The sequence below is a fragment of the Chiloscyllium plagiosum genome, chromosome 1 (genome assembly GCF_004010195.1).
Source record: "Chiloscyllium plagiosum isolate BGI_BamShark_2017 chromosome 1, ASM401019v2, whole genome shotgun sequence".
NCBI lineage: Eukaryota > Metazoa > Chordata > Chondrichthyes > Orectolobiformes > Hemiscylliidae > Chiloscyllium > Chiloscyllium plagiosum.
This window is the reverse complement of record NC_057710.1, coordinates 107,569,531-107,596,837: the sequence shown is the minus strand read 5'-3', so window position 1 is coordinate 107,596,837 and position 27,307 is coordinate 107,569,531. Positions and strand designations below refer to the sequence as shown.

At 40.7% G+C, this 27,307-nt stretch overlaps 2 protein-coding genes across 2 annotated transcripts in view; one reads left to right on the top strand and one right to left on the bottom strand.

The window, feature by feature from the left end:
- Window positions 1-1,118: 1,118 nt before the first annotated feature.
- On the bottom strand, window positions 1,119-8,481 carry LOC122551581 (transmembrane protease serine 6-like). Its single transcript, XM_043693695.1, has 6 exons — window positions 8,210-8,481; window positions 5,688-5,753; window positions 5,070-5,238; window positions 3,695-3,966; window positions 2,798-2,934; window positions 1,119-1,851 (listed from the first exon to the last, which is right to left on the bottom strand). The coding sequence occupies exons 1-6, from the start codon at window positions 8,349-8,351 to the stop codon at window positions 1,687-1,689; spliced, it is 951 nt and encodes a 316-aa protein (XP_043549630.1). The 5' UTR covers window positions 8,352-8,481; the 3' UTR covers window positions 1,119-1,686.
- A 47-nt stretch (window positions 8,482-8,528) lies between these two features.
- zcchc4 (zinc finger, CCHC domain containing 4) overlaps window positions 8,529-27,307 on the top strand; it is a 117,507-nt gene continuing 98,728 nt past the window's right edge. The window contains exons 1-3 of the mRNA XM_043693657.1: window positions 8,529-8,615; window positions 16,415-16,500; window positions 20,871-21,068. Coding sequence (XP_043549592.1) covers window positions 20,912-21,068 — 157 coding nt within the window. The 5' untranslated portion in view covers window positions 8,529-8,615; window positions 16,415-16,500; window positions 20,871-20,911. The remainder of the gene's footprint in view (window positions 8,616-16,414; window positions 16,501-20,870; window positions 21,069-27,307) is intronic.

Below are 27,307 nucleotides of genomic sequence, written 5' to 3'. Positions count from 1 at the left end.
TTTGAGTGGGTGAGTGATGCACTTATAGTTGGAAGATAATATTGGGAATAAAATTGTAAAAGGGGTACAGGAGAGTACATGGGTATATCTGCACAGATCAGTGCAGGTGGCAGCACAGTGGACTGTGCAGGAAATAAAGAATGATATTCAGCTTTATTAAAGTGGACAGTACAAGAGGAAGGATATGTTGTTGAAATTGTACATGACACTTGTTAGACCTCAGCTGGAGTACAGCTGTGGGTGTCACAGTAAGCTGAATGCATGAGAGGGTGTAGAAGTGGTTTACACGAATAGTTCCAGGAATGATTTGAGGATAGATTGAAGTTGGGATTGTTCTGAGAGAGAAATGGCCAAGAGGAGATTTGAAAGGGGTTTGCTAAAATCATGAAAAAGGTTGAATAGAGCATACACAAAGCTGTTCCTCTTTGCAAAAAGGGAAACAAAAAGATTTAACAGTAATGTGCAAACTAAGCAAGGGTGATGTTTAACAAAACGAACACAGCAAGCAATTTGGATATGGAATGTGTTGTCTGGAAATGAGGAGATAGGTTTAGTGGAGGTATTCAAGAGGGCATCACATGATTACTTGGTTAAAAATCAGCAGATTGGGACAAGATAATAGAACTAGTACAGGCATAAATGGGCCAAATAGCCTCTTCACAGAGGGAAAAAAAATCTGATTCTGCCCATAGGGCAATAGCTATTCATCTCCAATAACCAGAGACCCTTTTGTTCAGAGTTTTAAAAAAAAAAAGAGACAGACCAAATACTCTAGTACATAGAAGCATTGCGGTGATGCTGAGCTTGTTCTCTTCTTGGAAGTCTCATTCAGTGGTAGCACTTGTCCATCTGCAAGTTACAGATCAGAATTCAATCCAAAATTTGGACATATAGTAGGCTGACATGGAGTGCAGCATCATTCACAACATGTATTTTTGGATGACTTAATTTCAAACTTTCATGCTTTATGAAGTTGAGTTTTCCCTATTCAAACTCAAAGGTTTCTGTTTTTACTCACCTAGTGTACACAATCAGTAATTTATAGCCATATTCTGTAAAAACATTGTGCCTTTTTTAATTGGGAAAGAGCTTTACATTGAAAAACTCAACCAGAATAGGAATTTTAAAAACATTTTATTGCAAAATAACATTTCCATTACAATAACTACAGCATGCAATTTGTCTTTGAACTGAAATATTCAGTAATATACGAAATTCCACCATTCTCGATGGACGATTCATTTGGCACCACAGAGCCATTTAATGCAAATTATTGATTAAATTTGCCCATTTTCAAAATCCTGAAAACTCCTAAGAGTACATTTAACAGATAAACTGTATATATTTTGTCTAAAGAATACATTGCAAATGCAAGAATAAAGTAGAAGGCACCAACTTTGAATTCTATTCTGCCATGTGCATCTCTGGCAGTGTTACAGTTACTGATGCTGCAATGTAATTAAAAACTTAAAATGATCTGTCTTAAATAAATTGTAATCTAGTATCAGAAAAGTTTCAAAATATTTCATGTCTTGTCACACTTCAATAAATCAGGGTGGAACTATTAAAATAATTCACCAGTAAGCCACTTACTGCTATTATCAATTATCAGACCTGTGCATATCATTAACAGGAGTAACAAATGAAATCTCTATCACCACCATAACTCAAACTGGTAGCATCACTTTATCCATTTATTATTTCTCTGATCCATTTTTGAAATGTTGTCGTCCTTGCATAGACCCCAGGTTGATTTGGTCTTCCGCAACCTACTCCAAAGGAAACAATCCCTGCTACCAGCCATACCTGAGAATTTTCAACTTGACACAACAATGGTCCTCCAGAATCTCCCTAAAATCAAGGCGGTAAACAAGGTTAGAGATATTTAGGATATTGAATGGTTTACCAGCCCAGTACTAAAGCCACACAAAAGTTATGAAGTAGAATTACATGTCCTGTAATTTCTAGGCCAGCAGAAAAAGACACCAAAAAGCAGTTACAAAAAAAAAGCTTTAACATATAGAAATAATACAAAAGAACCATCCTATCTCACCTACAAACATCTCTAGCTCCACTTTGATTCTACTCTAATGGTGAAGCAACAAATGCTGCTTCATCAGCACTAACCCATCCGAATGAGAAACAAAGGGAGCATTTGTTCCTTATATTACTGTGACAATCATAATTTGGTGTTAATATTGTGCACAATGAGTTTAAGGTTTGACCATTTCTTCTGACCCATGCCACCCTGAAACACCCATTAATTGATCCTTGAGAAATAATTATGCTGCATTCTTGGGGAACTTAGTTCTAACATTATCTTAACACTACATTTTTTTTGAGGGGGTAAAATTAAGATGGTTTGAAATTTAGCATTCTTGCATTTGTCATGTCAAAATTTAACAACAGGTCTCTTTTCAGCAGATTGATAGGACAAAGACATAATACATCCTAGAGGAAAGTGGCTGCTTGCCCCACATTCTAATAATTGGCCAACATCTCAATTTTACCAAGACCTATACAAGAGTGGACAGTCTCAGAGGATGTGATCTTTTGGGGTTGTAACTTGAAGGCTCAACTTTAAGCATTCCCCAAATATTCCATCCCTCAACATTTCTGAAAGTAGGAATGAAATGTCCCTTTGATTCAGCCTTTAGTGCATTTATATAGCTCCTTCAAGTTTATATTATGGGGAAAGTTATACATGTAATGTGACAGTTAACACTTAGGGTGCTCAACAAAAAGTGATACGTGTAAGTGTAATTCACAAATTAGGGAAGAAAATGCAATTCTGTACCTGGCATGCATCTCTGCCACCTTCTAAATACCCTGCACAAATCATTTGTGGAGTTATTTGTGGTAGAAGTCTTTGGCACTGGCTATTGTTGAAAACCATCACTTCAGTCTGCAAAAGTTCATTACTAGTTGATATTCCTGGCATGGAAAAAAAAGTTTGTAAGCCAAAGTAGTTAGTAATTATTTAAAATTGAATAACAGGTTTGACTAGTAAATCCATTGATTTTCCCCACTACAAATTAGCAGAATTAATACTATTTTCTTCCTGCTGAGTCTCAAACTTCAGAGCATTAAAGCACCAGGGAGGTGGTGTCATTGGGTTAGTCATCTAGAAGCACAGGTTAATGTTCTAGTGACATAAGTTTAAGTCCCACCATGACAGATGGTGACATTCTTACAAGAGTTGTTTCTTACAATTAATTAATTGCCACTCTTGGTGACTACATTGTAGTACCATATCTTCATATCACAATACTCAGTTAATTATTGAGTATACATATTACAGATTCATTTTAAAGTGTTCTCTTTTGAGAGATGTGGGCATCATCAACAATACCAGAATTGGTTGATCTTCCCTAACTTACCTTGAATCAAATGGGGAATGAACTGCATTGGAATGTTTAAATGTTTATTGAACACAAGAAAACTAAATCAAATTTAAGTCCATTTTGTGTAAACATTGTTATCTAGATTCTAAAAATAACCCTTATGAATCAGGTTTCTAGTTCACTCTCCACTTTATTAAACTTATCAATGCTGAGTGCTTGGGCTACACAAATCAGACATATATGTTTTGTCTTAATGACCTTTTCAAAAGAAGCAGGTATGAAAATATTTGCAGCTGCAATTCAAGCTTGAAGTCAATGCCTAAACTAATTAAAAGGTTTTAAATACATACCATTTTCCTCTGTTGTCCCCCATCCAATAATTATACATCTTTGGCCAGAAGTGAATGATGTTGTGGCTGTAGGTAGACAAGCTGGTTGAACAAAATCGGTATATTCAACGGGATGTTCCAACTCCAACAGAGCCACATCGTAATTAAAGGAAGATGATGTTTTCCGAGGATGAATAATTATTTTCTTAATTGCTCGATACTGAAATTCACGTTTGTTTAACTGATTTAGGAAACGTAGACCAAAAACAGCAGTCCATTTTTCTGGATCATTCCTATAAATTTAAAAATATAGGAGAAATGTCAAATGTTCTCAGAAAATTTAACATTGTCAATATCTCAGATTGGGACTGATCAATTAGATGATTGGAAGTCTTTAAAAATAATGGCATGAGCACATGACGTTTGATGTTTGCCAGTTTTCTTTCCATTTATGAAACAAGATTCTTCTTCCCACAGTGAACAGTGAAGATATACTCTTAAAGTGAATTAATTATGCATTTATTGCGGCAGTAAACATAGCCACAGATTTTTAATCCAATACAAACAAAATGCATAAACTCTCATGTACTCAAATCAAAACAGAGAACTTTATTCCATTTTCTATCTTGATAAATTAGTATGCAATTTAAAAGCCAATGTTTTTGGTCAATTATCTAAGGACATTATTTGGTAGTCATTAGAAAAGTACTAGGGAAAGTGGAAACAGTAGAATCATTTAAGGAGCAACTGGATCAGACAGCATGAGGTCTAAAACATTTCTGGCCAGATAATTAAAAAATGACCATCAGCCTTCATCATCGTTAGTATGATTGGACAAAACAAGTCAGTGAGAATCTTTACACGTCATCCATGAAAGAGACAGAAGCAAACGTCTTAAAAAGGATACGTCTGAGACATGAAATGAGAGGGGGCGAGAGATTTAGAAAACATCAATTATGCAAATTCAGAAGCCACCAAACTGCTGGATCTGATTAAGTGCTAACCTTTCATTTAACAAAAAGAATATCTATATAGCACAGAGACTCACTGGGGCTTTCTTAGAAAAAAGTTCTTCATTTTATTAGTATTTATTTCAATTTTGATATCCAATCTTTTGTTAATAACGTTTCTTTATCCCATGAATCAGGAACAACTTGCAATAAAGTTTATCTTGCTTGTGTAAGCCAAAAGGACAACTTCTGTCTGCTTTATCTTGTATTCTTACTTATTAAAAATGTAGCTACCTGGACAACATTAAAAAGCAACTGTTCAAAGATCTTTGATGGTCATAATACTATTCTTAATAAGATCTTCAGCCACATGTGGGAACAAATAGAAAACTCAAAATTATATCTATAGCAGACCTGAACTTTTAGTTGGTGGATCAATCATTTACCTGTTCTCGAAGCAATGTGCAGCAGACAGAATCCATCGACAGGCTACAAGGGTTGCACCACAAATATGATTTCCACTCAGCTGCAAACTTACTTGAAAAGGCCACTCGCCATCCACTGTACCTTTTCCATTTATAATCTTGGCCATTACTGTTTTTTGACGTCCACAACCTTCCATAAAAGAATTACTAGAATGAATTATTAAATCAACAACTGTGAATATGCTACACAGTGGATATAGTTCTATTCATGACTTATTCAAAAAGCAAGAGCTAGAATTCTAGATTATGGCATTCAGACCAGAAAAAACAGCATGGAGGCAGACCATCTCACTTGTGTAAATTCTAACTGAAACAATTTTATTGTAGATTTTCAGGTCTGACTCAAACTCAACAGTAAGATACAAACTATTGAAAAAAATTCTGAGAACAAGGAATTTGTGTTCTCATTACCAATTAACTGAAGTCACTCCTCACCTTTGACCACTTTCATTTAATCCTCAAGTGGACCTTACTTTGATTTATAATCTCACAGTTTATATGTTTGTTAAATTTCTATTGTACCATTCCAAGAGAGTGTTCCTTTCAATATATGAAAGCAGAAATATAGTTGCCACTTACCACAGGCTGCATAATCAGATGTTTTGCAAGCATCATTATCTACACACCTCACTTGGAAATAAAGGACTGCAAAACAAAATAAGACATTTAGCTTTAGAAACTGAACAATTGGTTTTAAACAATTCTCTTTGCAAGCTCTCTAGCAAGTTGTATTAATTCCTGAGAGATTCCATTTAGAGAACAACTCAATAAAATCTATAGGTGGAGTTCAGGACAATGGGCAAAGGACACAAATTATACATTTGCAATTGCATTCATCTAATCCAACCACCAATGGGAGAAACTAGTTTTATTTTCTCCTTCCTTTTTGTAAAGTATTACTGTAGCCAGAATATTACATTGATTCATTTGTAAAATTTTTTCAAGGTACAGGTTAGAATATTCAGATGAACAGCTGAAATTCTGCAAAAGCTACAAAGTTTAAATCCTTTTTAAACTAGAGGAGAAATGGTAGACTGACAGGAGCTCTGACAGGTGTACAAAAAAAAATTCAAAAACAAATTGCTAGAGAAACACTAAAGGTCTGGCAGAATCTGGAAAGAAAGTACAACCAGAACATTCTTCCGCCTCTTCTGCTCTGAAGGAGGGTCACTGGTGAGGAGTCACTTTAGCTAATGGGTAATGAGGAAACAAAACTCAAGATTCTCAAAAAATTTTTTTTGTCTCTCATCTAGCAACCCCATCATCATGCCTCCTGTGACCATGAGAAACCACAGCTGTAGCCACTGGTTACCCTATTCACAGTAATAGAGCTGTCTGTCATGACAACGTGGCAGCTACAGCCTCTTATCTTAAGGCTTTAAAAGGTCTTAGGCTCTAATTAACTGCAACCCCACCCCTCCTCAAAAGATTCTGTCATCTTTGATTAGATGGAGTGCACTAATCACTAATTGACCTGCCTGTCAAAAATGGTGTCAGATGTCCCTGACATGAAGTAGGGTTGTAACCTGGAAGTGCACCAGACATCAACGTCCTGATTCCAGTATAAAAAGAATGGAATAAAAATTTAGCATTAACTGTCACTTAATATAAGTTAACTAATGACAGCCAGAATGGATCGATTAAGGGCAAATAGTATTTTCTGGCAAGGTAACAGGGTGGATGAGGTTGTGCAGTTTGATAAAGTTCTACATAGCACATTTGTCAGCAAAGTTAGAGCCCACAGAATAAAATAGATGATAGCAACATGGTACAAGATTAGCAGAGCACCAAGAAATCAATGCTTTTCTGAACTGGAGAAGCAAAAATAAGTGGGGGTTTTCCAGGGGGTCCCTATTAGGACCAGTACATTTCTACATCTTAATGACCAAGACTTGTGTATACAGGGCATAATTTCAAAAAAAGCACTTAGCAATATTGTGAACTGTAGAAGGGAAAGGGGATCATAATAAACCTAAAGAATTCAGACAAGCTGGAGGAGTGGGCAGATAAGTGGCAAATGCAATTTAATACCAGGAAGCAGGTGATGCGACCAAATACAAGGAGAAGAGGCAATATATAAAAAAAAAGTACTTGCTTTACAATTGTAAGAGCAGAAAAGACATTGGAGTCTATCTGCAAAGAAAGTTTAGATCAGCATGGGATCCTAAACCTTAAGTAGAGCAGGAATTGCAAAACAAGTTAGATAAACCTGTATAAAATAATGATTTGACTTTAACTGTAACGTTGCATCCAATTTTGGGGGCCACACTTCAGGAAGGATGTACTTTAGAGAGAACAGCAAAAGCTAATGAGAGTAGTTCCAGCGATGACGGACTTCAGCTACAAGAATAGCTCTGAACACAAGTTCAAAGTCACAACATCCTGGCTTTTCAAAATAGATTCTCCATCAAAGAAATTTCTGTAGGGTATCCCGGAATTATCAACCCAACAGTTATAGACTTTCAAAGAAAAAGGCTGATCACTTTCTCACAGCAATTCGAGATAAGCAAAAATGCAATCTTACACATATCCCAAACAAAGAGATAATTAATACATAGCACAACTTCAGTTGTACTTAACATTTAAAAACAATCTTCCGCGAATCCAGTTTGAGAACATCAAAACATAAAAGAAAATCATTAATTTGAAATCGCAAATATAATCCAAAAATCTCCCTTCCAGCATAACTAAAAATTGGAATTAAGCAGTTTGTAAACAGTAGTAGTGCTTCTTAGTAAATTGTAGAATTACAGAAGTCAAGACGACTCGGAGGGACAAGTGAACTCAAGTTTCATGTTTATATTCTTCCCCAGAACTATTCTGATGGAGGGTAATAGATCTCTCCCACTTTACAATGTAGGCTAAATCTCCACTTTCCAACATTTTGTAGTTCCTACGCTATAAACCGGCTTTAAAAAAAATACTGGAGCCTAATGATATCGCTATTTTAAAAGGGGAATTTTAAACATTCGCAATTTACTTTTCCAGACTAGGTAAAACGTACGGTTATAAAAACTCAAGTCTTAAAAATCCTTTTTAAATGTTAATCTATTACATGATTAAACATAAGCCCACACCCAGAGAAATAAAAACATACTCACTCAGTACAACGGCAATCAGCACAGCCACTAAAATAATGAAGATTAAGACTGAAATCACTGCAAGTATTTTTAAAGCTCGAGTAGATGGTGTCAATGTTTTGACTTCCTCGGGTCGCGGGGCTTCTATATTCGTAATAATCATTGTGGCTTTGGGAGTAAATTCTGAGTGAAAAAACCTAAATCTGCCTTCATGTGATTTCAAAGTAACTTGCTACTCTCAATCGAGAACCATCCATGAGGCGCGTAAGTGGGTCTTATTTATAAAGCGTGGAATTGCCTCGAGCTGTAGGTCACGTTATAAAATTTCAATTTGACCGTGGTTTCCGGGTCGGAATTTACCTGCTACATGACGTTTCAAAGCATTGTATCATAAACAGGTATCATCGCGCGCAAGAAATAAAAGCAGGTACAAAAAGTTAGATTTTTAAAAAAAGTTTAAGTATCTGCACAATAACTCACATAGCCAGCATTTTAAACGGAAGTAATACGTGAAAACGTCATGAAACTGCATAAGCTAAGAATTAAAGCCCAGAATTTGGTTTGATATTTGATATTGTAAGCTGCATAAAAGAAATCATTTTTTGTTTTGTTATAACGTGAAATCATAGAATAATATAGATATACAGCACGGAAACAGGCGCTTTATCCAAGCCAACCAGATATCCTAAATAAGACTAGTCCCATTTGCCAGCACCCAGCCCATATCCCTCTAAATCCTTCCGATTCCTATGCTCATCCAGATGCCTTTTAAATGTTGTAATTGCACCTGCATCCACCACTTCCTCATTCCATACAGGCATCATCCTCCACATGAAAAAGTTGCCCCTTAGACCCCTTTTAAATCTTTCCTCTCCATGCTCTCTAGTTTTGGAATCCCCCATCCGGGGGAAAATACTTTGTCTATTTACACTATCCATGCCCCTCATAATTTTATGAACCTCTATAAATTCATTCCTCAGCCACCAATAATTTGAAAATCAGCAGAGATAGGATTTTATTTAGAGTGTTGATTAGTTACAGAATTGTATGTGCAAGTTACTTTTAATATGGAAATAGAAAAAAACAAAACATGGCTGCTGGGAATATAAAACAAAAGCAGTGTGATTTATTTCTTTGAATGAATGTATTGAATTTACTGCTCACAACCTGGTCTCCTCCACACTGTGAAGACTACACTGTAGATTGAATAATGGCTTTGTGGAACATATGCAGTTAACAAGAATAAACCTGACCCTCCAGCTGCTTGCCATTTTTCTCTTTCCTCTTGGTCTCACGATTGCATTTCTGTTCTATGTCTGTTTTAGTTGTGCAATGAGACACTTCCCAGTATTCTGGGCTCTGCATTGAGTTCAATAGTTTCAGATGATGAAATCTGTCCTCCACTTTGATATGTATCTCCTTAATGTTTGTATATTAGAGTCATAGAGATGTACAGCGTGGAAACAGACCCTTCAGTCCAACCCATTCATGCTGACCAGATATCCCAACCCAATCTAATCTCACCTGCCAGCACCCGGCCCATATCCGTCCAAACTCTTCCTATTCATATACCCTGTTTCCATGCTGTACATCTCAATGACTGTATGACTCTAATACACAGCACTGGGGACCTGGGTTCGATTCCAGCCTTGTGCGACTCTCTGTGTGGAGTTTGCACATTCTCCCCGTATCTGCATAGGTTTCTTCCAGGTGCTCCGGTTTCCTCCCGCAGTCCAAAGATGTGCAGGTTAGGTACATTGCCCATAGTGTTCAGGGATGTTTAGGCTAGGTGCATTAGTCTGGGAAAATGTGGAGTAATAGGATAAGGGGATGGGTCTGGGTGGGATACAAGGGTTGGTATGGACTTGTTGGGCCAAATAGCCCATTTCCACACAGTAGGTATTCTATGATACACTTGACAAAATTACTTACAAGTCTGGGACAAATATGCCTAGTCCAAGGACAGGACAGGTGCCGTGCTTCTCCTAATGGTCATACTAATGTAGAGAATTGCTTGCCAACCTTGCTCTCTTATGCTGTCCTGCTGATCAACTCTACTGCTTTCTTGCGCTCTCTTTCCACACTGTCTTGTTCACCAGCTCTTCTGTTGTCTAATCCCTTCAGTCATCAACCAGCCCACTCACTCAAATTCCCTTTTACTGCCTTTTCCAATCCACGTTATTCCTGCTCATTGCTGCCTCCCATGCTTGTCACTTTCTTTTGCTACTTTCTCTGCCTTGCCACTTCCTTGGGACCCCGCGAGGAGTGGTGAGATGGCCAAAGTGAGTGATGGACTGTGAATGAGAGAGTTGGAGAAGGAAGCAGTAAGTGAGAGAATCAGCAAGTGAGGAAAAAGGACAAGAAGGGCAGCAAATAGGAGAGAAAACAAGTGAGAGCAGCACTGAGAGGGAGGGGATGCAATTGGTGGCAGCAGGTTGAATGGGCCTGTGAGCGGGATACATACAGAGATATTGATATACTAAGTAAATGGGCAAATTAAGTATAATGTGTGAAACGTGAAGTTGTGCAGTTTGGAAAGGAAAACAAACAGTGATATTATTTAAATGGAGAAAAACTGCAGAAAGTTACAACAGAGGAACTTGGGGTACTTGTTCGTGAAATGAAGAGAGTTAGTTTGCAGGGGCAGCAGGTAATCAGGAAGGCTTCTGGAATGCTGGAATAGAATAGAATAGCAATTAACTGTCACATGTATGTAACTTGCAACAATTCGGCACCATTGTATTTACAGAAATTATACTGAGTAGTAATTGAAGCAAAGTTAGGACAAAGTTCCTCCAGGACACCTGGGTTTCTAAAGTGGCTACAGGATGCCGCCACCGAAGCTGTCCCTGAAGTCACCAAAGCAAGGATTTCTGGTCCAGACCCACCACCGCTGGCACCACTGAAGCCAACACTGAAGCCATTGCATCGCCACCATAGCCAGGAGGGTCAGACCAGACCCATTGAGTTGCTGACAGTGAAGCCATAGCTCAAATTGTCGCCATTTCAGTCATCACCTGAAGCTGTGACTTTACTGCCATAAGGCACAAGGAATGAAACGGAACCACCATGTCGCCATCACGAAGGCAATCACTGAAATTGCCGTACCACCACCAGGAGGAACAGACCAGAACCACCAACAATGAAGCTTGCAATAAAGCTTCAGCCACAATGGCCACAAGAAATGGACACCCAGACTGACCTCGCTGCCACTGCTGCAACTGCCTTCCCCCACTACAGACAAAGAAAAGGTGAACTTTAATTCAAAAGAGAAATGGAGAAATAAAACAAAAAAAAAATGTGTTGTCCCTTGTTTCAATGAAGTTAGAGTATAAAAGTAGGAAAGTCTTACTGCAACTGTACAAGGTGCTGGTGAGACTGCATCTGGAGCACTGAGCAGTTTTGGTCCCTTATTTAAGGGAAAAAATCTCATTTCATTGGAGGCAGTTCAGAGAAGGTTCTCCTCGTGGGAGAGTCTAGGACCAGAAAGCATAGTCTCAGAATAAAAGGGCACTAATTTAAGACCAAGATGAGAAGGAATTTCTCTGAGGGTTGTATTGTGGCACAGTCCTTGAGTATTTTTATGGATAAGATAGGATATTCTTGATCAGTAGAGGAATCAAGTGTTATGGGGAATACGCAGAAAGTGGACTTGAAGAATGTTGGAGCAGCTATGATCCTATTGAATATTGGAGTAGTATCGAGAGACTGAATGGCCTACATTTGTTCCTTTTTTTTATAGTCATATGGTTTATAGGACAGGTGAGTGGGAAAGGCTGCTCAAAAATTTTAGAGATCCAGTTTTTTGATGTTATCTAGTCCCCAGCATGAAATAATCCTAAAGTGCAAATCCCATGTATTGTGCTCAAACTGGCACAATCATAGATATATTTTAATCAAGCAGTTCAGAAATGTTATGACACATCTCTGAATCAGGTGGGACTTGAACCCAGGCCTCCTGGCTTAGTGGTATGGATACTATCTTTGCATCACAAAAGCCCAGCACTGGTCCAATTGCAACATGACTCTAAAGCAGAATGATATGAACATTAGTAAACCTCTTTGAAAATAAAATTCCAGCATCGTTAAGTTTTTTGGAAGTAATCAAGTTAGATCCCAGAATGAGATCTAGATTGGTAGTTATTTTTAGTTTACTTAATCAACATGGTGGTTGATCATAGACATATGTGGCTGTAGATTTTCTTTAACAACAAACAGAATTTGATTATGCAAGAGAGATGAAAATAACTATCTAAACCTAAACAACAGTAAAAAGATGATCTGAAATACACCAAAAAACAATGTTTCAATCTATATGGCAATACTATCCATTACAGAGACTCAAGCCCAGAGAAACACCCCTTATATCTCAGCTCCTGTAGGACTCTATTGAACCGACAGTGACATTTCCTGGCCTGGATTGTGGAGACAAATCTACTGACATGAACTTTTCCACAAACATGAGAGTGTACGTTTTCTTAGTTCTAATTACTGATAGATTTCTACCAATCATTGCTAGCTTGCAAGTTTTACAGGCTAAACCTTTCTAGTGAGGTAGCTTCTTCTCTGAGCTGCTTCAAAAATTAAACACTGGTGTCTTCTGAACTGAATTGAAAAAACATCTGAACGACATTTTACAACAATTCTGTCTCATCCTATATTCCTCTAAATTGAAAACAAAGCTAATGATCTTACACATTTACTCTACCTATTGTAAATTCTACAGTATAAATGTCTGTCTATTAACATCACAGGAGTTTGCAAATTTCTATTCTCTGACATAAAGTGGATTAAATTACAAAATCATAGAATTGTTACAATGCAGAAGGAGGCTATTCAGCCAATTTGGATCACAGAAGGAATCAATAACACCTGTATTTATCTTGAAATAAATATTCCAGAAATTGTATTTATCAATATGGAAATCTGGAAAAATTATGGAATAAGAGTCTAATGATGACCATAGATCCAATGCTGCTTGTCAGAAAAACCCATCTGGTTCATTCATGTCCTTTAGCAAAGGAAACTGGAATCCTTACCTGGACTGGCCTACATGTGATTCCAGAAACATGGTTGACACTGAACTGCCCTCCGAGCAATTAGTGATGGGCAAAACCCTAATTCAATGAATGACTAAAAAAACTAACCTATTTCCGTTTCATCAGACATTCATATATGCAGGTATACAACCCAGAGTATATAATTATGGTCTCATTAATATTTTCCAAATGTAATTCTAGCCTAAAGTTATACTCACGTTTAAATATAGAAATAAACATTTAGTATCATATACGCCCAGATCAAGTAATTATTCATCCAGACTCTCAAAGCAAAAAAGCTTCTTTAGCTCTTCTTGTCAGTTTCCCAGATTCTACCCGAATACATTTATACGATGTCAAATCTGTGCCTGAATATTTCTAAATATTGCTGCCAACCCTGTCCTCATTAACCTCCAATCATTCCCCATTTTTAAACATGCCTAATTTCAACATCATCCCTGCACAGCTTTGAACCGTTCTACCTCTGTGTCCTCCTAAAGCTATTCAGGACAATTCACTTTTGCTGTTCTTCTAATTCCAGTCTAGTAAGCATCCCCTCCATTTGGGCCTCAGGACAAGAAAAGACAATCCTGGCCTTACAGTAAATTACATTACATCAATACTCGTCAAACCGCTTTCAACAAAATGGACTATAAACTATTGTAATGAAAGAGCAGCTGATCGGAAGTCATAAACATGCTCACCCCTCCAACAGATTGTTTGAAAATACAGGCCTTCAACATAGAGACTATATTGAGCAGTCTGTTCTATAAGAAGATGCTATAATTTGATTTGACCAACAAGCGTTTACAATGAAGTTTTCTAGTGACTACATTGCACAATCAGTGCCATCTGCAATCAAGCCATTTGTATTTAAGTCTTAAACAAGACAGAAGCACCTCTCATGATTTCCTCCATATTAGTATGAAAAGTTTGAACCCCAGACTCTCATTATTGCTGGCTTCAGCTCAATTTAGTTTTCTTCAATTAACCAAAGTGAGATTTATAAATTGATAAATGGACACCAAATTTTTATGCTCCCAAAAATCAACAATTATCATGAGAGGAATGTCCTCTTCTAGTGGTATGTTTGGATTAGTCCAGGAGCAGCTTCTGTAATGGCCATGTATGGGAGTTGGCAGAAGAAATGATTATCACCTCACAAATCAGTCGATAATTGCAACAAACGTTGCTGAGCCTGTATGATCTCCATTTCCGATTTAAATGCAATGCTTTCTGTTAGGCTACTGCTAACTATTCATCAGAATAACTCACAACTACACTACCATGAGTTGGACAAGCAAGAAGGTATCCACAACCAGATCTGCTGAATGACATACTGTCAGTATAATCATGGGTACCAGGGAGACAAAACATAATCTAGAGTCATTGAGTCACATAGTTATAATGGCACAGAAGGAGGTAATTGGATCTGTCTAGTCAATGCTGACTAACTTCAGAGTGATTCAGTCAGTCCCATATTCCCATCCTATCCCCATCGCTCTGGAAGTTTATTTTCCATAAGTGTTCATCCAATTTTATTTTAAAATTATCATTTCTTCTTCAACCACTCTTGAAGTCAGTTAGTTCCATGTCATTACCCTTCTCTAACAGTAAAAGAAGCATCCTCACATCCCATTGTATTTCTTACCCAAACCTTAAATTTGCATCGTCAATTCCTTGTACTTTTGAAGAAGACCAGCTTTTCTTTGTGTCCTTTATGTGAACTTGTCATCATCATGTACTCCTCTATCAAATCTCTACTCTGTCTCCTGTGTTTCAAGAACAGTAGTTTCATAATTTAACCTGAACGTGAGAGGGACACAGGGAAGATAAATTGGATTCTGGAACCTTTTAAATATTTTAAGACGTAAAATTGATAGGATCAAGTAATGTCAAACAAAGATGGATAAATGGAGTTTAACAATAGATCAACCATAATCTATGGAACAGTTGGACAAACTTGTCCTGAACCTGTCTCTAAGTTTCTACGCACCGTGGATAATTGTTTCCTTGTATTCTCAGTCAATGTCTTCATGCCCACTGACTTCCACCCCTATATCACTCCAGTTGTGATTAGAAGATAAAGTGGCAATAATTAACAATGTCTTTTAATTTGCACTATCTCAACAAACCACTTTAAAAATTCCAGTAGATATCTAATTGGATATATCTATCTCGTGTGGTACTGTAGCTACCACAAGACTGCCAAGTTCAAACCTTCCAATAATGTCACTCTGAAAGGACTGAATTCTGACATTCTATCATTTTTAGATGGCTTGTATTCATTCAGTGCTGTCCTCATTTATGAGGCATATGATTCGTTGCATTTTATTTATTAGAGAGGTGACAGACTATAGAGAAAATCATAATGGACAACTTATTTTAATGTCAAGTATGAAATAGTAAAACTGGGGTTTGCTAAAATGTGGGTTGCAATGATCAGTGGAGTCTGAGTCATATGCTCGCCCTCCTCTCTGGCAACAATGTGGAAAATGGGCCCTAGAGCAAAAAAGAAGTAGCATTTCTTCAGAAGGGTGGAATTGAGACCACAATTAGCTTAACCATAACCTTATTAAATGGTGGGAGCAAGTTCTTAGGCCTATTTCTGTTTCTAAGCCATATGTTCCAATATTTCTGAAGTGTATTCAGGAGATATGATGGAAGGGTTAAAAATTATGATAGGCGTGGACAGAATAGGTAGAGAGAAAAAGAATGTTGAGCAGTTGAGAATCAAAGAACATAGATTTAAGGTGATTGACAAATGAAAGAAAATGACACAATGGAAGTGTTTTTCAGCTAGTAAGTAGATAGGATCTGAATGCAGTGAGAAAACAGTGCAGGGAGATTTACTCAAGACTTTCAAAAGGGAATTGGATAAGAATCAGCATAATGAAGAGTTAAGGGATACAGGAAATGACTGCAGAGTGGGATGTGATAAATTGGTCATGCAAAGAGCTGGAATGGATTTGATGGTATAATGGTCTTTTTACTGTATTGTCATGATTCTGTGATTCTAGTGTAAATTCTTTGAAGAAATTTAAGCCAACATAAAATATATTTAGCTTCCACATGATTCATGAGCATTAAAAACATCAATTGTTAGTCTCTTGAATGACTCAGCTTCAACACAGCTATTGTTTAAGTAGTTTTTTTTCCCCACTACATTCTTGCCATTTCTCTTCAGAAACTCACCCAACTTGCTATCCTTCAAATGAACCTAGACAGTGAATATTTCCAGATGATGTAACTATGCAGAGCTTCACGCATAAGGTACAAATTATAAAAGCACTTGAACTTGCTTTTATTTAATGTGGCATATTAATTTACTGGAAGTTTAATGGTCTAATGATGAGTCATCTATTGTTCCTTTCAATCTTGATCTCTTGATTTTACTTGTTTTCAAGCAGCTGGCTGACTACTGATTGCGAGGTTTGGTAGAGTTCCAGAATAATCCTTCTTTAGGGTAGGGAAGAGTAGCTAAATAATTTGTAAATAACTTAGAAATGATTATTTACTGACAGTTTTTGCTCATATTGCCCCTGCTTCATTTGCACATCATTTTAAATCTGTGCCTTCTCATTCTTGTATTTTTTACAAGCAGAAAAAACTTCACCTATATCTACTCTGTCCAGCCCACTATGATTTTGAACATCTCAATCAAACCTTCTCTCAACTTTCTCTCCAGAGGGAACAGTCCAAACTTCTTCAATCTATCTTTACAACTAACGTTTCTCATTCCCGAAAGCATTCTGGTCAACTGTTTCTACACTCTCTCCAATGCATTTGTATCTTTTCTATAATGTTGTGCCCCCTCATCTGTACACATTATTCCAGCTGAGGTCTAACAAGTGTCTTATACAAGTCCAACATCACCTCCTTGCTCGTGTATTCTAAACCCCTATTAATAAAGTCAAGAACACTGTAATCTTTATTTGCTGCTCTCTCCAAGTGCCCTGCCACCTTTAATGATCTGTGTACATATACAAATAGTTTCCCTGCTCCTGTACTCCCTTTAGAATTGTATCCCCTTTTTATATTGACTCTCAGTGTTCTGCTGACCAAAGTTCAGCACCTCACACTTCTCTGCATTGAATCTCATCTGCCACCTATCTGCCAACTCCTCCAACTTGTCAGCATCTTTTTGGATTCTACATTATTATCTTCACAATTTACAATTCTTCCAGTTTATTGTCATCTGAAAACTTGGACATTGTTCCCTGCACACCAAGATCTGGATCATTAATGTACACCTGGAAAAGTAATACTAACCCCTGTGGCTCAGTGGTTAGCACTGCTGCCTCACAGTGCCAGGGACCTGGGTTCAATTCCTGCGTTGGGCGTCTGTCTGTGTGGAGTTTACACATTCTCCCTGTATCTGCGTAGGTTTCCTCCGAGTGCTCTGGTTTCCTCCCACAGCTCAAAGATGAGCAGGTTATGTGAATTCGCTATCTAAATTGCCCATAATTTTCAGGGATATGTAGGTTAGAAGCATTAGTCAGGGGTAAATGTAGAGTAATAGAGTATGGGGAACAGATTTGGATGGGATACTCTTCGGAAGGTCAGTGTGGACTTGTTAGGCTGAAGGGCCTGTTTCCACACTGTAGGGATTCTATGATACTGGGGAACTCCGCTACAGGCCTTTCTCTAACCTGAAAAATATCAATTGATCATTGCTGTCTACTTCCTATCACTCAATTACTTTTGTATCCACATTGTCACAGTCCCTTTTTTAACAAGTTTCCTCACAATTCTATTATTCTGGAAATCTATGTATACCACAGCATAAGTGGCTTCCTCATTGACCCTTTTTGTGACCCCTTCAACAAACTCCAAGTTAGTTAAATATGATTTTTCCCTTTAGAAAATTGTGCTGAATCTTCCTAATCAACACACCTTTTTCCATGTGACTACTGATTCTATCCTGAATAATTGTTTCCAATGGTTTCCCCACTAACAAACCTGAACTAATTGGTCTAGGATTGCTGGGATATAATCTCCCTTGCATAAGGCTGTCATGTTTGCATTGTCGTGTTTGCAATTCTCCAGTCCCTTCTGGCACCTGTCCAAAGTCCAGTAAAAGATAGAAGGATTCTGGCCAGTGCCTCCATAATTCTTTATTCTCATATTCTTCAAAATCTGTGGAGCCATCTCATCTGGTCCTGGTTCCTTGCTAACTTTAAGGACCAAAAATCTATTCGGACTTCTTCTTTATCAATTTTGAACACTTCTAGTGACAGAGTTTCCTCCTCTATCACCATTCCCTGGGCTGCATCCTCCTCTTTTTTGTTAAACACTAAGAATTATTCAATAGCTCAGCCATGCCCCCGTCTCTTTTGGTAAATCCCCTTTTTGATCTCTAATTGGCCCAACACCACCTATTGCTGTTTAAACACAGACAGAAGATTTTGGGATTTCATTCAACGTGTGCTATTATGCTTATATGGCATTCTGTTGCATCGTAAATGTGGCAAACAAGTTGAGCATAGCAAGATGCTAAAATAACAATGTGGTAATGTTACATAAAAATAAATGCTGGAAATACTTCACAGGTTAGACAGCATTTGTGGGGACAAACAGAGTTAGTATATAATTTTGAGGCAACCTTTATTCAGAACTGAAGAATGAAGGAAATGAAAGATTTTTTAACACTGTTCAAAATTGATGGAGCAGTCATGGGGTTGGATTATGACACTCTGAGGCCTCAAGATATTTGAAGATAAAAAACAGGCCTCATAATACCAAAAAAGCAATATTATTCTAATAGAAAGAGCAATTACAATAGAAATAGCGAAGCTTTCTAAATAAACATAGGTGAGGGTTCGACAAAAACTAACAATCTAACAAATATAAATCTTGCAATAAGTCTATTTACATTAAGTACTTCAAAAATAAATATTTTATGATTTCTTAATAGCATATATGAAATTTAATCTAAATTTTAATCAACAATAACAGAAGAATATTGACACAGGTCAGCAGTCACAAAATGGAATCACTTAGTTAGCAGGGTGTTTGTCTGAGCATGACTTCTGACAGTCCAAGCCAATATTGATTGGGTTGGAGTCTGGACCAGGATGTGCTCACTGAGTCAGAATCTCAGTTTAAGAGCTATTCCACTGATCAACCTTCTAAGTCTAGGTGAACTAAAAAGAAAATAAAGAGAAGGAACTGAAAACACAAGTAAAACTGATCAGAAACAGGTCATTCCACTGTTACCTTAACTGTTATCTTTGACTTCCTCCCATCATAACCAGCCCTTTCGCATGCAGATGGCTTTGAAGAGCAATTTCAAGTATTAAATTTACACTTTGGAGTAACAGCACTCTCAGCAAAAGTGGACAATTTACCTCCTTCAGAATCTTTGCTCTCACTGCAACTCTTAATCCATCCTCTGTTCCTGTGGGGATATCAAAGGATAGGAGTCCCAAACCTTGCAGTATCCTTGAACTCATGTCAGTCCTGACTGTCAAGTCATAAGCAAGGGCAGTGGGAGCAAGTGTAATAGTTTCTCAAAGGGACCCAAGCACCACAAGTCTGGTGGGATCATGTGCCGATTGCAAATTTACACTGCACCCCTGAACACTCTCACATTACATTAGTCTTAATAATCTCTATAAACATCTGCTTCTCTCTCATCTTACATTTAAATCTATTTCTCCTAGTAGATTTGAGGCAACTATTGACTGCATACTCTTGCCATTAGCTTTATTTAAGTTTAAGACACTGGTTTAGGACCTACATTTCTTGCTTTCAAACTGAATGTAAAAGTATATCATTATGACGATGCTGTCACTTTAATAAGGTTATTTTGTCCTTGGGCTTTTTTTAAAGAGAGGTCATAAAGGCAGAGGTGCTGAGGTGTCTAGGAAGAGCCTAGTTAAACAATGGCAAGGGAGTGGTCAGGTCATAGAGATGTACAGCATGGAAACAGACCCTTCAGTCCAACCCGTCCATGCCGGCCAGATATCTCCCAGTTCAGGTTTTTTTCTGGTTTGATTTAGCTGTGCCAGTCTAAATATGCTGGTGTCTAGGAAGTTTGCAAGCTTCAGCAAATGATTCCTGCTTGACTTTCTCTCTGAAGTCTCTTTGGATGTTGTTCCCTCCTGCCGATAAGAATCTGTGTTTGAATATACTTTTTGTGCGAAGGGGTATGTTTATGGGATATTACTGGATTGAAACAGTTCCTTAGTTAAGTTGCTGTACTGGGTTGGTTAAGTTATTCTAAATTCTGCTTTCTTTTGTTCATGTTTCAACTGTAGTGTTTAAATAATTTCTGATTTGCTTCAAGCTGAGTGGTTTGACCAGCTGCATCCCACCTGGAATATCCACTTCACATCTACCTTTAAAATAAGAAAATGTTAGGGTCTAAGCTACCTTTGTAAAATGTTTTGAGGGGGCCTGGCCTGGTCCATAACATCATGATTATGAGGTAATTGATAAATCCTAACTTGTTACATATTAACATGTCTCATGTATTTGGTCCAAGAATGAATTATACTAAGAAATTGTCCTGAATGTATTCCATAAACATATCTTCTAGACTTTATTTGCCAATTTGATTTCTCCAATCCATCGGAAAATTAAAATTGTCAATATGTATTACTTAAAAGTTTCCATTATTTCTCAATTATATCTCGCAGACTGGTGCTGGGAGATAAGAGCAAGGTGAAAGCTGAAATGCATGAAATACCATCAAGAGAGGGAATCCTCAGATGAAGTAAAAAGACTGATTGTGATATTGGAAGCATTAGTATGGAAAATGGCATCATTGGAAGAGATTAATTTGCGAGGGAGAAGATGGGTGAATGGAATGGAGGCTTTTTCTGTATTCATTCAGGGTATGTGGGTTTCACTGGCTAGGCCAGTATTTATCACCCTTCCCTAGTTAACCTTGAGACGTGTTTGTGAGCTGATCTTGAACCATTGCAGACCATATGATGTAGATGCACCCATAGTACTGTTAAGAAGGGAGTTCTAAGATTTTTACTTTGTGTCAATGAAGCACAATATTTCCAAACTGAATGGTGACTGATTGGGGAGAAAACTTACAGGTGCTGGTGTTCCCATGTATCTGTTGCCCTTGGTCTTCTCAATAGTAGTAGTTGTTGGTTTGGAAGGGGCTGTCTAAGACAGGAAACAGGGTCTAAGTGTAGCTGTCAGAGAAATTTGCCCAATAGGTTAGAGATCACAAAACACAGCTTGAAGTGAAATTGACAAACAGTTTATTACAAGCGATATTGCTGGAAGAGAAACAGACCAGCTGACACAAAACTGACAGTCTGTACAGGTAGATCAGATTTCTGTTCCCAGAGCTGAGGATGAGACCAGTTTTATAATAATGCTGCACAATGACACTGATTAAGAAATGGGAAACTACAATGTATCTGGAAATGGAGTAATTTGCAAGGATGCTAATTGGAAAACAAATATCAGATGAATGTCCTGTCCCTTCACACAATGCAACATCCCGACAGTATTGGTAGTTCCATTCCTCTTCACAAGTAGGTGGTAATATCTCCTCTGAATTGGTGAGGTGCTTTCACTGTCCTGTTCCTGGAGCATGTCCTTGTCGGTGCCTCTGTGTCTGACCGGCTCTTTATGTGGCTTTGATATTGCTGGGTTGTGAAACTGCCCTTGGGGTTTTGAAGTGTCTGTGGTGCTCTGTCATTGTTAGTGTGAGCTTAAAGTGTATTCTCTTGTCTGCATGCTGTCTGATTCAGTTTGTGAGCTGCTTGGAAATTCTGGGTGTTTTGGTACAGTTTGGCCGATTTTGCTTTTGTGGGCCCATCGTGGGTTAGCAAATCTTTTCCCACAATTCCCCTTTTTTTTTGTTTTGCTTAGGGAAGGGACAAGAAGGGGGCAATGTAGCCGGAGTCAGGGGGATTGTCGGGTGGCGGGGGCTCCGTATTGGACAGGTAGCTCTCAGTGTCCGAGTCTGGCCCAGCAGAGGCTATCCCAGGGGCAGGAATGTTCTCCCAGTGTATCTGTGCGAGCTGAGTGGTGAGGGGGGCAGAGGGTAACAGGATTGCACATAAGTGTGAGCAGCACAATCAGATGGCCATGGCTAGCACTATAAGGCCAGCAAAGGTAGCAATGAGGGCTATCAGTCCCTGCAGTAGGGCTGTGCCCCATCCCATAGGTCCCACAGGAGTTCTGATCATGCAGGATAGAAGCTGCCTGCCGGATATGTTGGGCCAGGTCTGCGATATTTTCGCTGGGGTCAGGAATGTAAGTGCAGCAGTCAGCACCAATGAGGGCACATGTGCCCCCTTTCACAGCGAGCAGATAGTCCAGGGCCATCCTGTTCTGCAGAGCCACAGTCTCTGCATTCAGCTGGGCGAGTGCATCTGCTGTGGAGCTTGCCACCTCCTCCAGTGTGGCGGTGAGTTTGTGGGCTTCTATCTGTAACTGTAGGGTTGCAGAGTGGGGCGACATAAAGTAGAGAGCTGCTTAAAGGCAGCGTGGTCACATCTACTGCAGGTCATGGGCTTTGGGAAGGGAGGGGATTGGGAGTGATACATGAATGGTACGGTGTACCTGACATAATAGCTCCCAGTCCAGGATAACGGCAACCAGGGGTAGGCTTTGCGGCCACAGATAAAATAGGTGCCGTTGTAGGTCCAGAGATGGTGGGTCTGGGTCCCTGTTGAGATGGTGAGGAAGGTGGTGTTCTCGCTGGTCCTGTTGAGGACCTGTAGGTTTAAAATGCTTGCCTTCTGCAGTGGATCGACATGCTGCAGGAGTTAGGAGCAGGGTGTTAGTGCACCGGCTCCAGCCAGCCTCCCGTCCAGATGGCTGTGTGCTTTTTAAACAGATGAATCCTCCAGTTACCCTTGTGTGTTAGTGTCAGCAATAGTCAGGACTGGGGGTTCATGGGAGAGGTTGTAGGCCGGGTAAAACCACCCTTTAAATTTGTCCAGGTGGTACCCTGCTGACCTCCAGCGGGCTGGGCTGTTGTCCCTGTAGTTGGGCATGGTCAATGTAGTAACTTCAGGGGATCTGTCTGGGTCTAGCCACCATTCTGCCATGTCAGAGATATTTAATGGGATTGAGGCGAAGGGAATGCCCCCATGAGAGTGGACAGGGACCATAGTGCAGAACCAACAGTAGGTCTGATTAAATCTCTGAGCATACTCTTGGGCCATTTTAAGGAAGGTGTTGGCCCATAAGTCACGGCGGGTTATGAAATGTGCTGTCCCTTGTCTCTGTTCACCAGAAAGCCACAGTGTGATGATCAGAGAGATCGGGCCAAGGGTGCTGATGGCGATGGCTGTCACGAGCAGCTGGATCCATCCTCGGTGGTTGGTGTGGTGTCTTCCTCTGTGTGGTCCCTGTTCATAGGTTGTGGCGCCCTCTTGCAGCGGGTGGCATGTATCCATTCGGGCCGTCCTTCCAGTTTCACAGCAGTCAGGGTCGTTATTAGGATCAGGTACGGGCCTCTCCACCTAGGGGAGAGAGAATCTTTTTCTAGTGATTTTATCATGACATAGTCCCCGGGTCAGAATGGATGAATGGGCACTGATTGGGGTGTGGGCAACGCGGTCTTGACCCAATCGTGTGTAACCCTAATGCTCCTGCTAAGGGCCTGGACATAATCTAGCTGGGCGTCTGTGTCAGAAGAAGGGCTGTGTCCGTGGTGAGTTTCGGGGTCTGGTCGCAGTAGGCATAGATCGCTCCATAAGTAATTCTAAAGGGGTGAGCCCAGTCGTGCGGTTTGCCTGTGCACATATAGTATAGAGGGCATGTGACAAGGCATCTGGCCAGGTCAGTCTTGTTTCTTGGGTGATTTTTATCAGTGTGATCTTCAGGGTGCCATTCATCTGCTTGACCATGCCTGACGACTGGGGTTGGTAGGGGATATGGTGTCACCATGGTATCCCTAGAGCCTCGCTAATGCCAGTTGTAAGCCTAGCCGTGAAGTGAGTCCCCCTGTCTGTCTCTATGCAACCGGGATCTCCAAATCTGGGCATGACATCCTTTAGGAGGCAGTTAACCACTGTACATGCATCATCCTTCCTCGTGGGAAATGCCTCTACCCATTTGGAGAACATAGCTGAAAATGTGTTGCTGGAACAGCGCAGCAGGTCAGGCAGCATCCAGGGAACAGGAGAATCGACATTTCGGGCATAAGCCCTTCTTCAGGAATGCCCGAAACGTCGATTCTCCTGTTCCCTGGATGCTGTCTGACCTGCTGCGCTGTTCCAGCAACACATTTTCAGCTCTGATCTCCAGCATCTGCAGACATCACTTTTTCCTCCATTTGGAGAACATGTCTATGATGGCAAGAATGTACTTGTAACCCTATTTTTGGGGCATGTGTGAGAAGTCAATCTGTAAATGGCTAAAAGGTCCTTCTGGAACTGGCAGGTGGTCATATTTGGCAACAGGCTTTCCTGCATTGTTCTGCAGGCACTGTGGGAGCAGGGCTTGGGCAGTGGCAGCAAATCCTGGTGCATAACAGGACAGATTCACAGTGTGCATCATACCTCTCTTGCCACTGTGACCGATGTTGTGGGCTGCTAGGGCCAGTACATGTAGGTGGACTCTTGGGCAAATGATTCGGCCATCGGGGTGTACTAGCAGGTTGAGGGAAGGAGATTGTGTGGCCCCAATGTGGGCCCAACTGTCCTTTTCTTGCTGTGGAGCAGATTGTTGGGCAGCTCGCACTGCCTCCATTGGGTCAGGGAATACTGGGGCCTTCACTATTCTGGGGACCTGCAGGACGTAGGTGGTGAGGTGCATTGCGGTTTCCCAGGCTGCTGTGTCAACGGAGTCATTCCCGAGGGTGACTGGGTCAGTGCCAGAGGTGTGGGCTGCGCATTTGATGATTGCTATAGCCGAGGGTAACAGGACTGCTTCCAGGAGATTGGAAATCTGTGCAGCGTGTTGTCGTGGCCTCCCTGCTGACGTGATGAAGCCTCTCTGTTTCCAGAGTGTGCCAGGATCATGGACGACTCTGAAGGCATACCTGGAGTCAGTATAAATGTTTGATTTGTGTCCTTTAGCAATGATCCAAGCCCTAGTGAATGCAAACAGCTCCACATCCTGTGCCAATGTGCCATCCGTCAGTGCATGGATGATCCAGCATGATGGGGGTGGCCTTTTCTACTGTTACTGCGGCCACTGCCACAGCTCTCAAACACACCAGCATTCCCCTTATAACAGGCGGTATGTGTACAGAGGAGAAAGCAACAGGGCGCCAGAGATCCCCATGGAGCTGTGTAAGGATGCCGGATGCAAATCCCTCAGATTCATTAACATATAGGTAGAAGGGCTGAGTGTCGTCTGGGACCCTCAGGGCAGGAGCAGAGATTAACTGCTGTTTTAATTCAGTGAATGCTCATTCCATCTATTGTGTCCAGGTCACATTTGCGGGCTTTTTTGGTGAGGCTGCCTCCCGTAGGGGCTGGTCAATGGCACAGTGGTCTGGGATCCAGTGCCTGAAATAACTCACCATCCCCAGGAAAGCCTGTGGCTGAGTTCTTGTGGCTGGAGGGGGGGAGCTGAGTGATAGCTGCGATTCTTTCTTTGGATAGTGCCCTGAGGCCATGTGAGAGTTTGTACCCCAAGTACTGTACTGTGTGCTGGCAGAATTGCATCTTTTCGATGGAGATTCTGTGTCCGTCTGCTGCCAGACAGCTGAGCAATGTGACAGTGTCCTGCATGCATGATTCCGCAGAGGTGGAGGCCAGTAACATATCATCCGCATACTGCAGGAGGGTGCTGTTGCATGGCAGGTGTAAAGTAGAGAGGGTAAGGTGTACTGCAGCGGCATAGATTGTGGGCCTCTCTGTGTAACCCTGGGGAAGCCTGGTCCATGTAATACTGGCAGCCGCCGTACGTAAAAGTGAAAAGGTACTGACTCTCAGGGGACAATTTGATGGAGAAAAAGGCTGAGCAGAGGTCAATTACAGAAATGCAGTTGGTGGAGACAGAGATACTGGTGAGGATGGCATTCGTGTCCGGGACCACGAGCTCTGAGATCTTGGACAAAGCACTACTTTCCTGGCCTCCCGGGTTTTGGGATGGGTAGGATGAGTGTATTGCAGAGATTGTTGAAACTAGAATACCCTGCTGTAGGAGGGAATCAATCACCGGCTTGATGCCTTCTGCTGCTGCTGGGGTCAGTGGGTATTGCCGGATAGACAGCAGGATGGCTTCTTGTTTTAGTGTGACAATGTGTGGTGGGGCGAACTTCACTTGGCCTGCGTGGTTGGGGTGTTGTGCCCACTGTGAGGATGGGAGATCTGCTAGCAATAGGGGCTTCTCGTAGGAGAGGGCAGTGTCTGGGGCTAGCTTGGATAAAGTGGCTGGGAGTGTTGCAGGAGCACAGCGCACACAGAACTCCTTCTGGGCAATCTCTACTAGAGGGGTGGGGGCTTGATTGAGGAGTGCGAAGTGGAGGGGGCGCCCCTTTAGGCGCACCATCATGTGGCCTAAATCCTTAGGGACCCACAGGCTCTTAACAATGAGGGGGATGTACGGAACAGCCATTGGGCCGTTGCAGATCAGTGAAGCCTGTTCCTTGCCAAGCTGTACCTCTGCCACTCCCTGTGGTCCCAGTGAGTGCTACCGGGGAGGGGAGAGCGAGATGAGGGTCCGCATGTGCAGCATATGGTGATGCTGGGTCCTGCAGGCTGGAAGCTGCACAGTGAAACTGACTGACAAAGCGGCCTGTCAGTATCACCCAGCGGAAGAAAATAAAGTGGGGGATAAAGGGACCGTTGATAACAGGGAAAGCAGGGGTTCGTGAAGAGCGTGGGTAGGGTGGTGGGGCAGGACCAGGTGTAGCAGGACTTCTCTGGTTAGGGGGTTCCGGGCCGCGGGTGATTGCCGCCCGCAACATGGGATTTCCAGTGTGAGGCCCTCCGGGGAACAGTGAATGCTGGCATTTAGTTTGTATAAGGTCTGTCGGCCTAGGGGGGCGACTGGGCAGGTAGCAGAAATGATGGCCGCGTCAGGGACAGTGGCTGGTCTGACACTAAAGTTCACGGGTTGTGAGAGTGGCTCTGTCGTGGGCACTCCCGAAATCCCCTACTGTGCGGACAGTCTTGGAGCTTAGGGAAAGTTCCACAGA

What these genes read in the sequence shown, in the direction of transcription:
- LOC122551581 (XM_043693695.1), bottom strand. Translation starts at nt 8,351, where the DNA reads ATGATTATTACGAATATAGAAGCCCCGCGACCCGAGGAAGTCAAAACA. An exon ending in ATCTGATTATGCAGCCTGTG is followed by an intron (nt 5,239 to 5,687) that starts GTAAGTGGCAAC and finishes CTTTTATGGAAG; the next exon opens with GTTGTGGACGTCAAAAAACA. An exon ending in GGGGACAACAGAGGAAAATG is followed by an intron (nt 2,935 to 3,694) that starts GTATGTATTTAA and finishes TTTCCATGCCAG; the next exon opens with GAATATCAACTAGTAATGAA.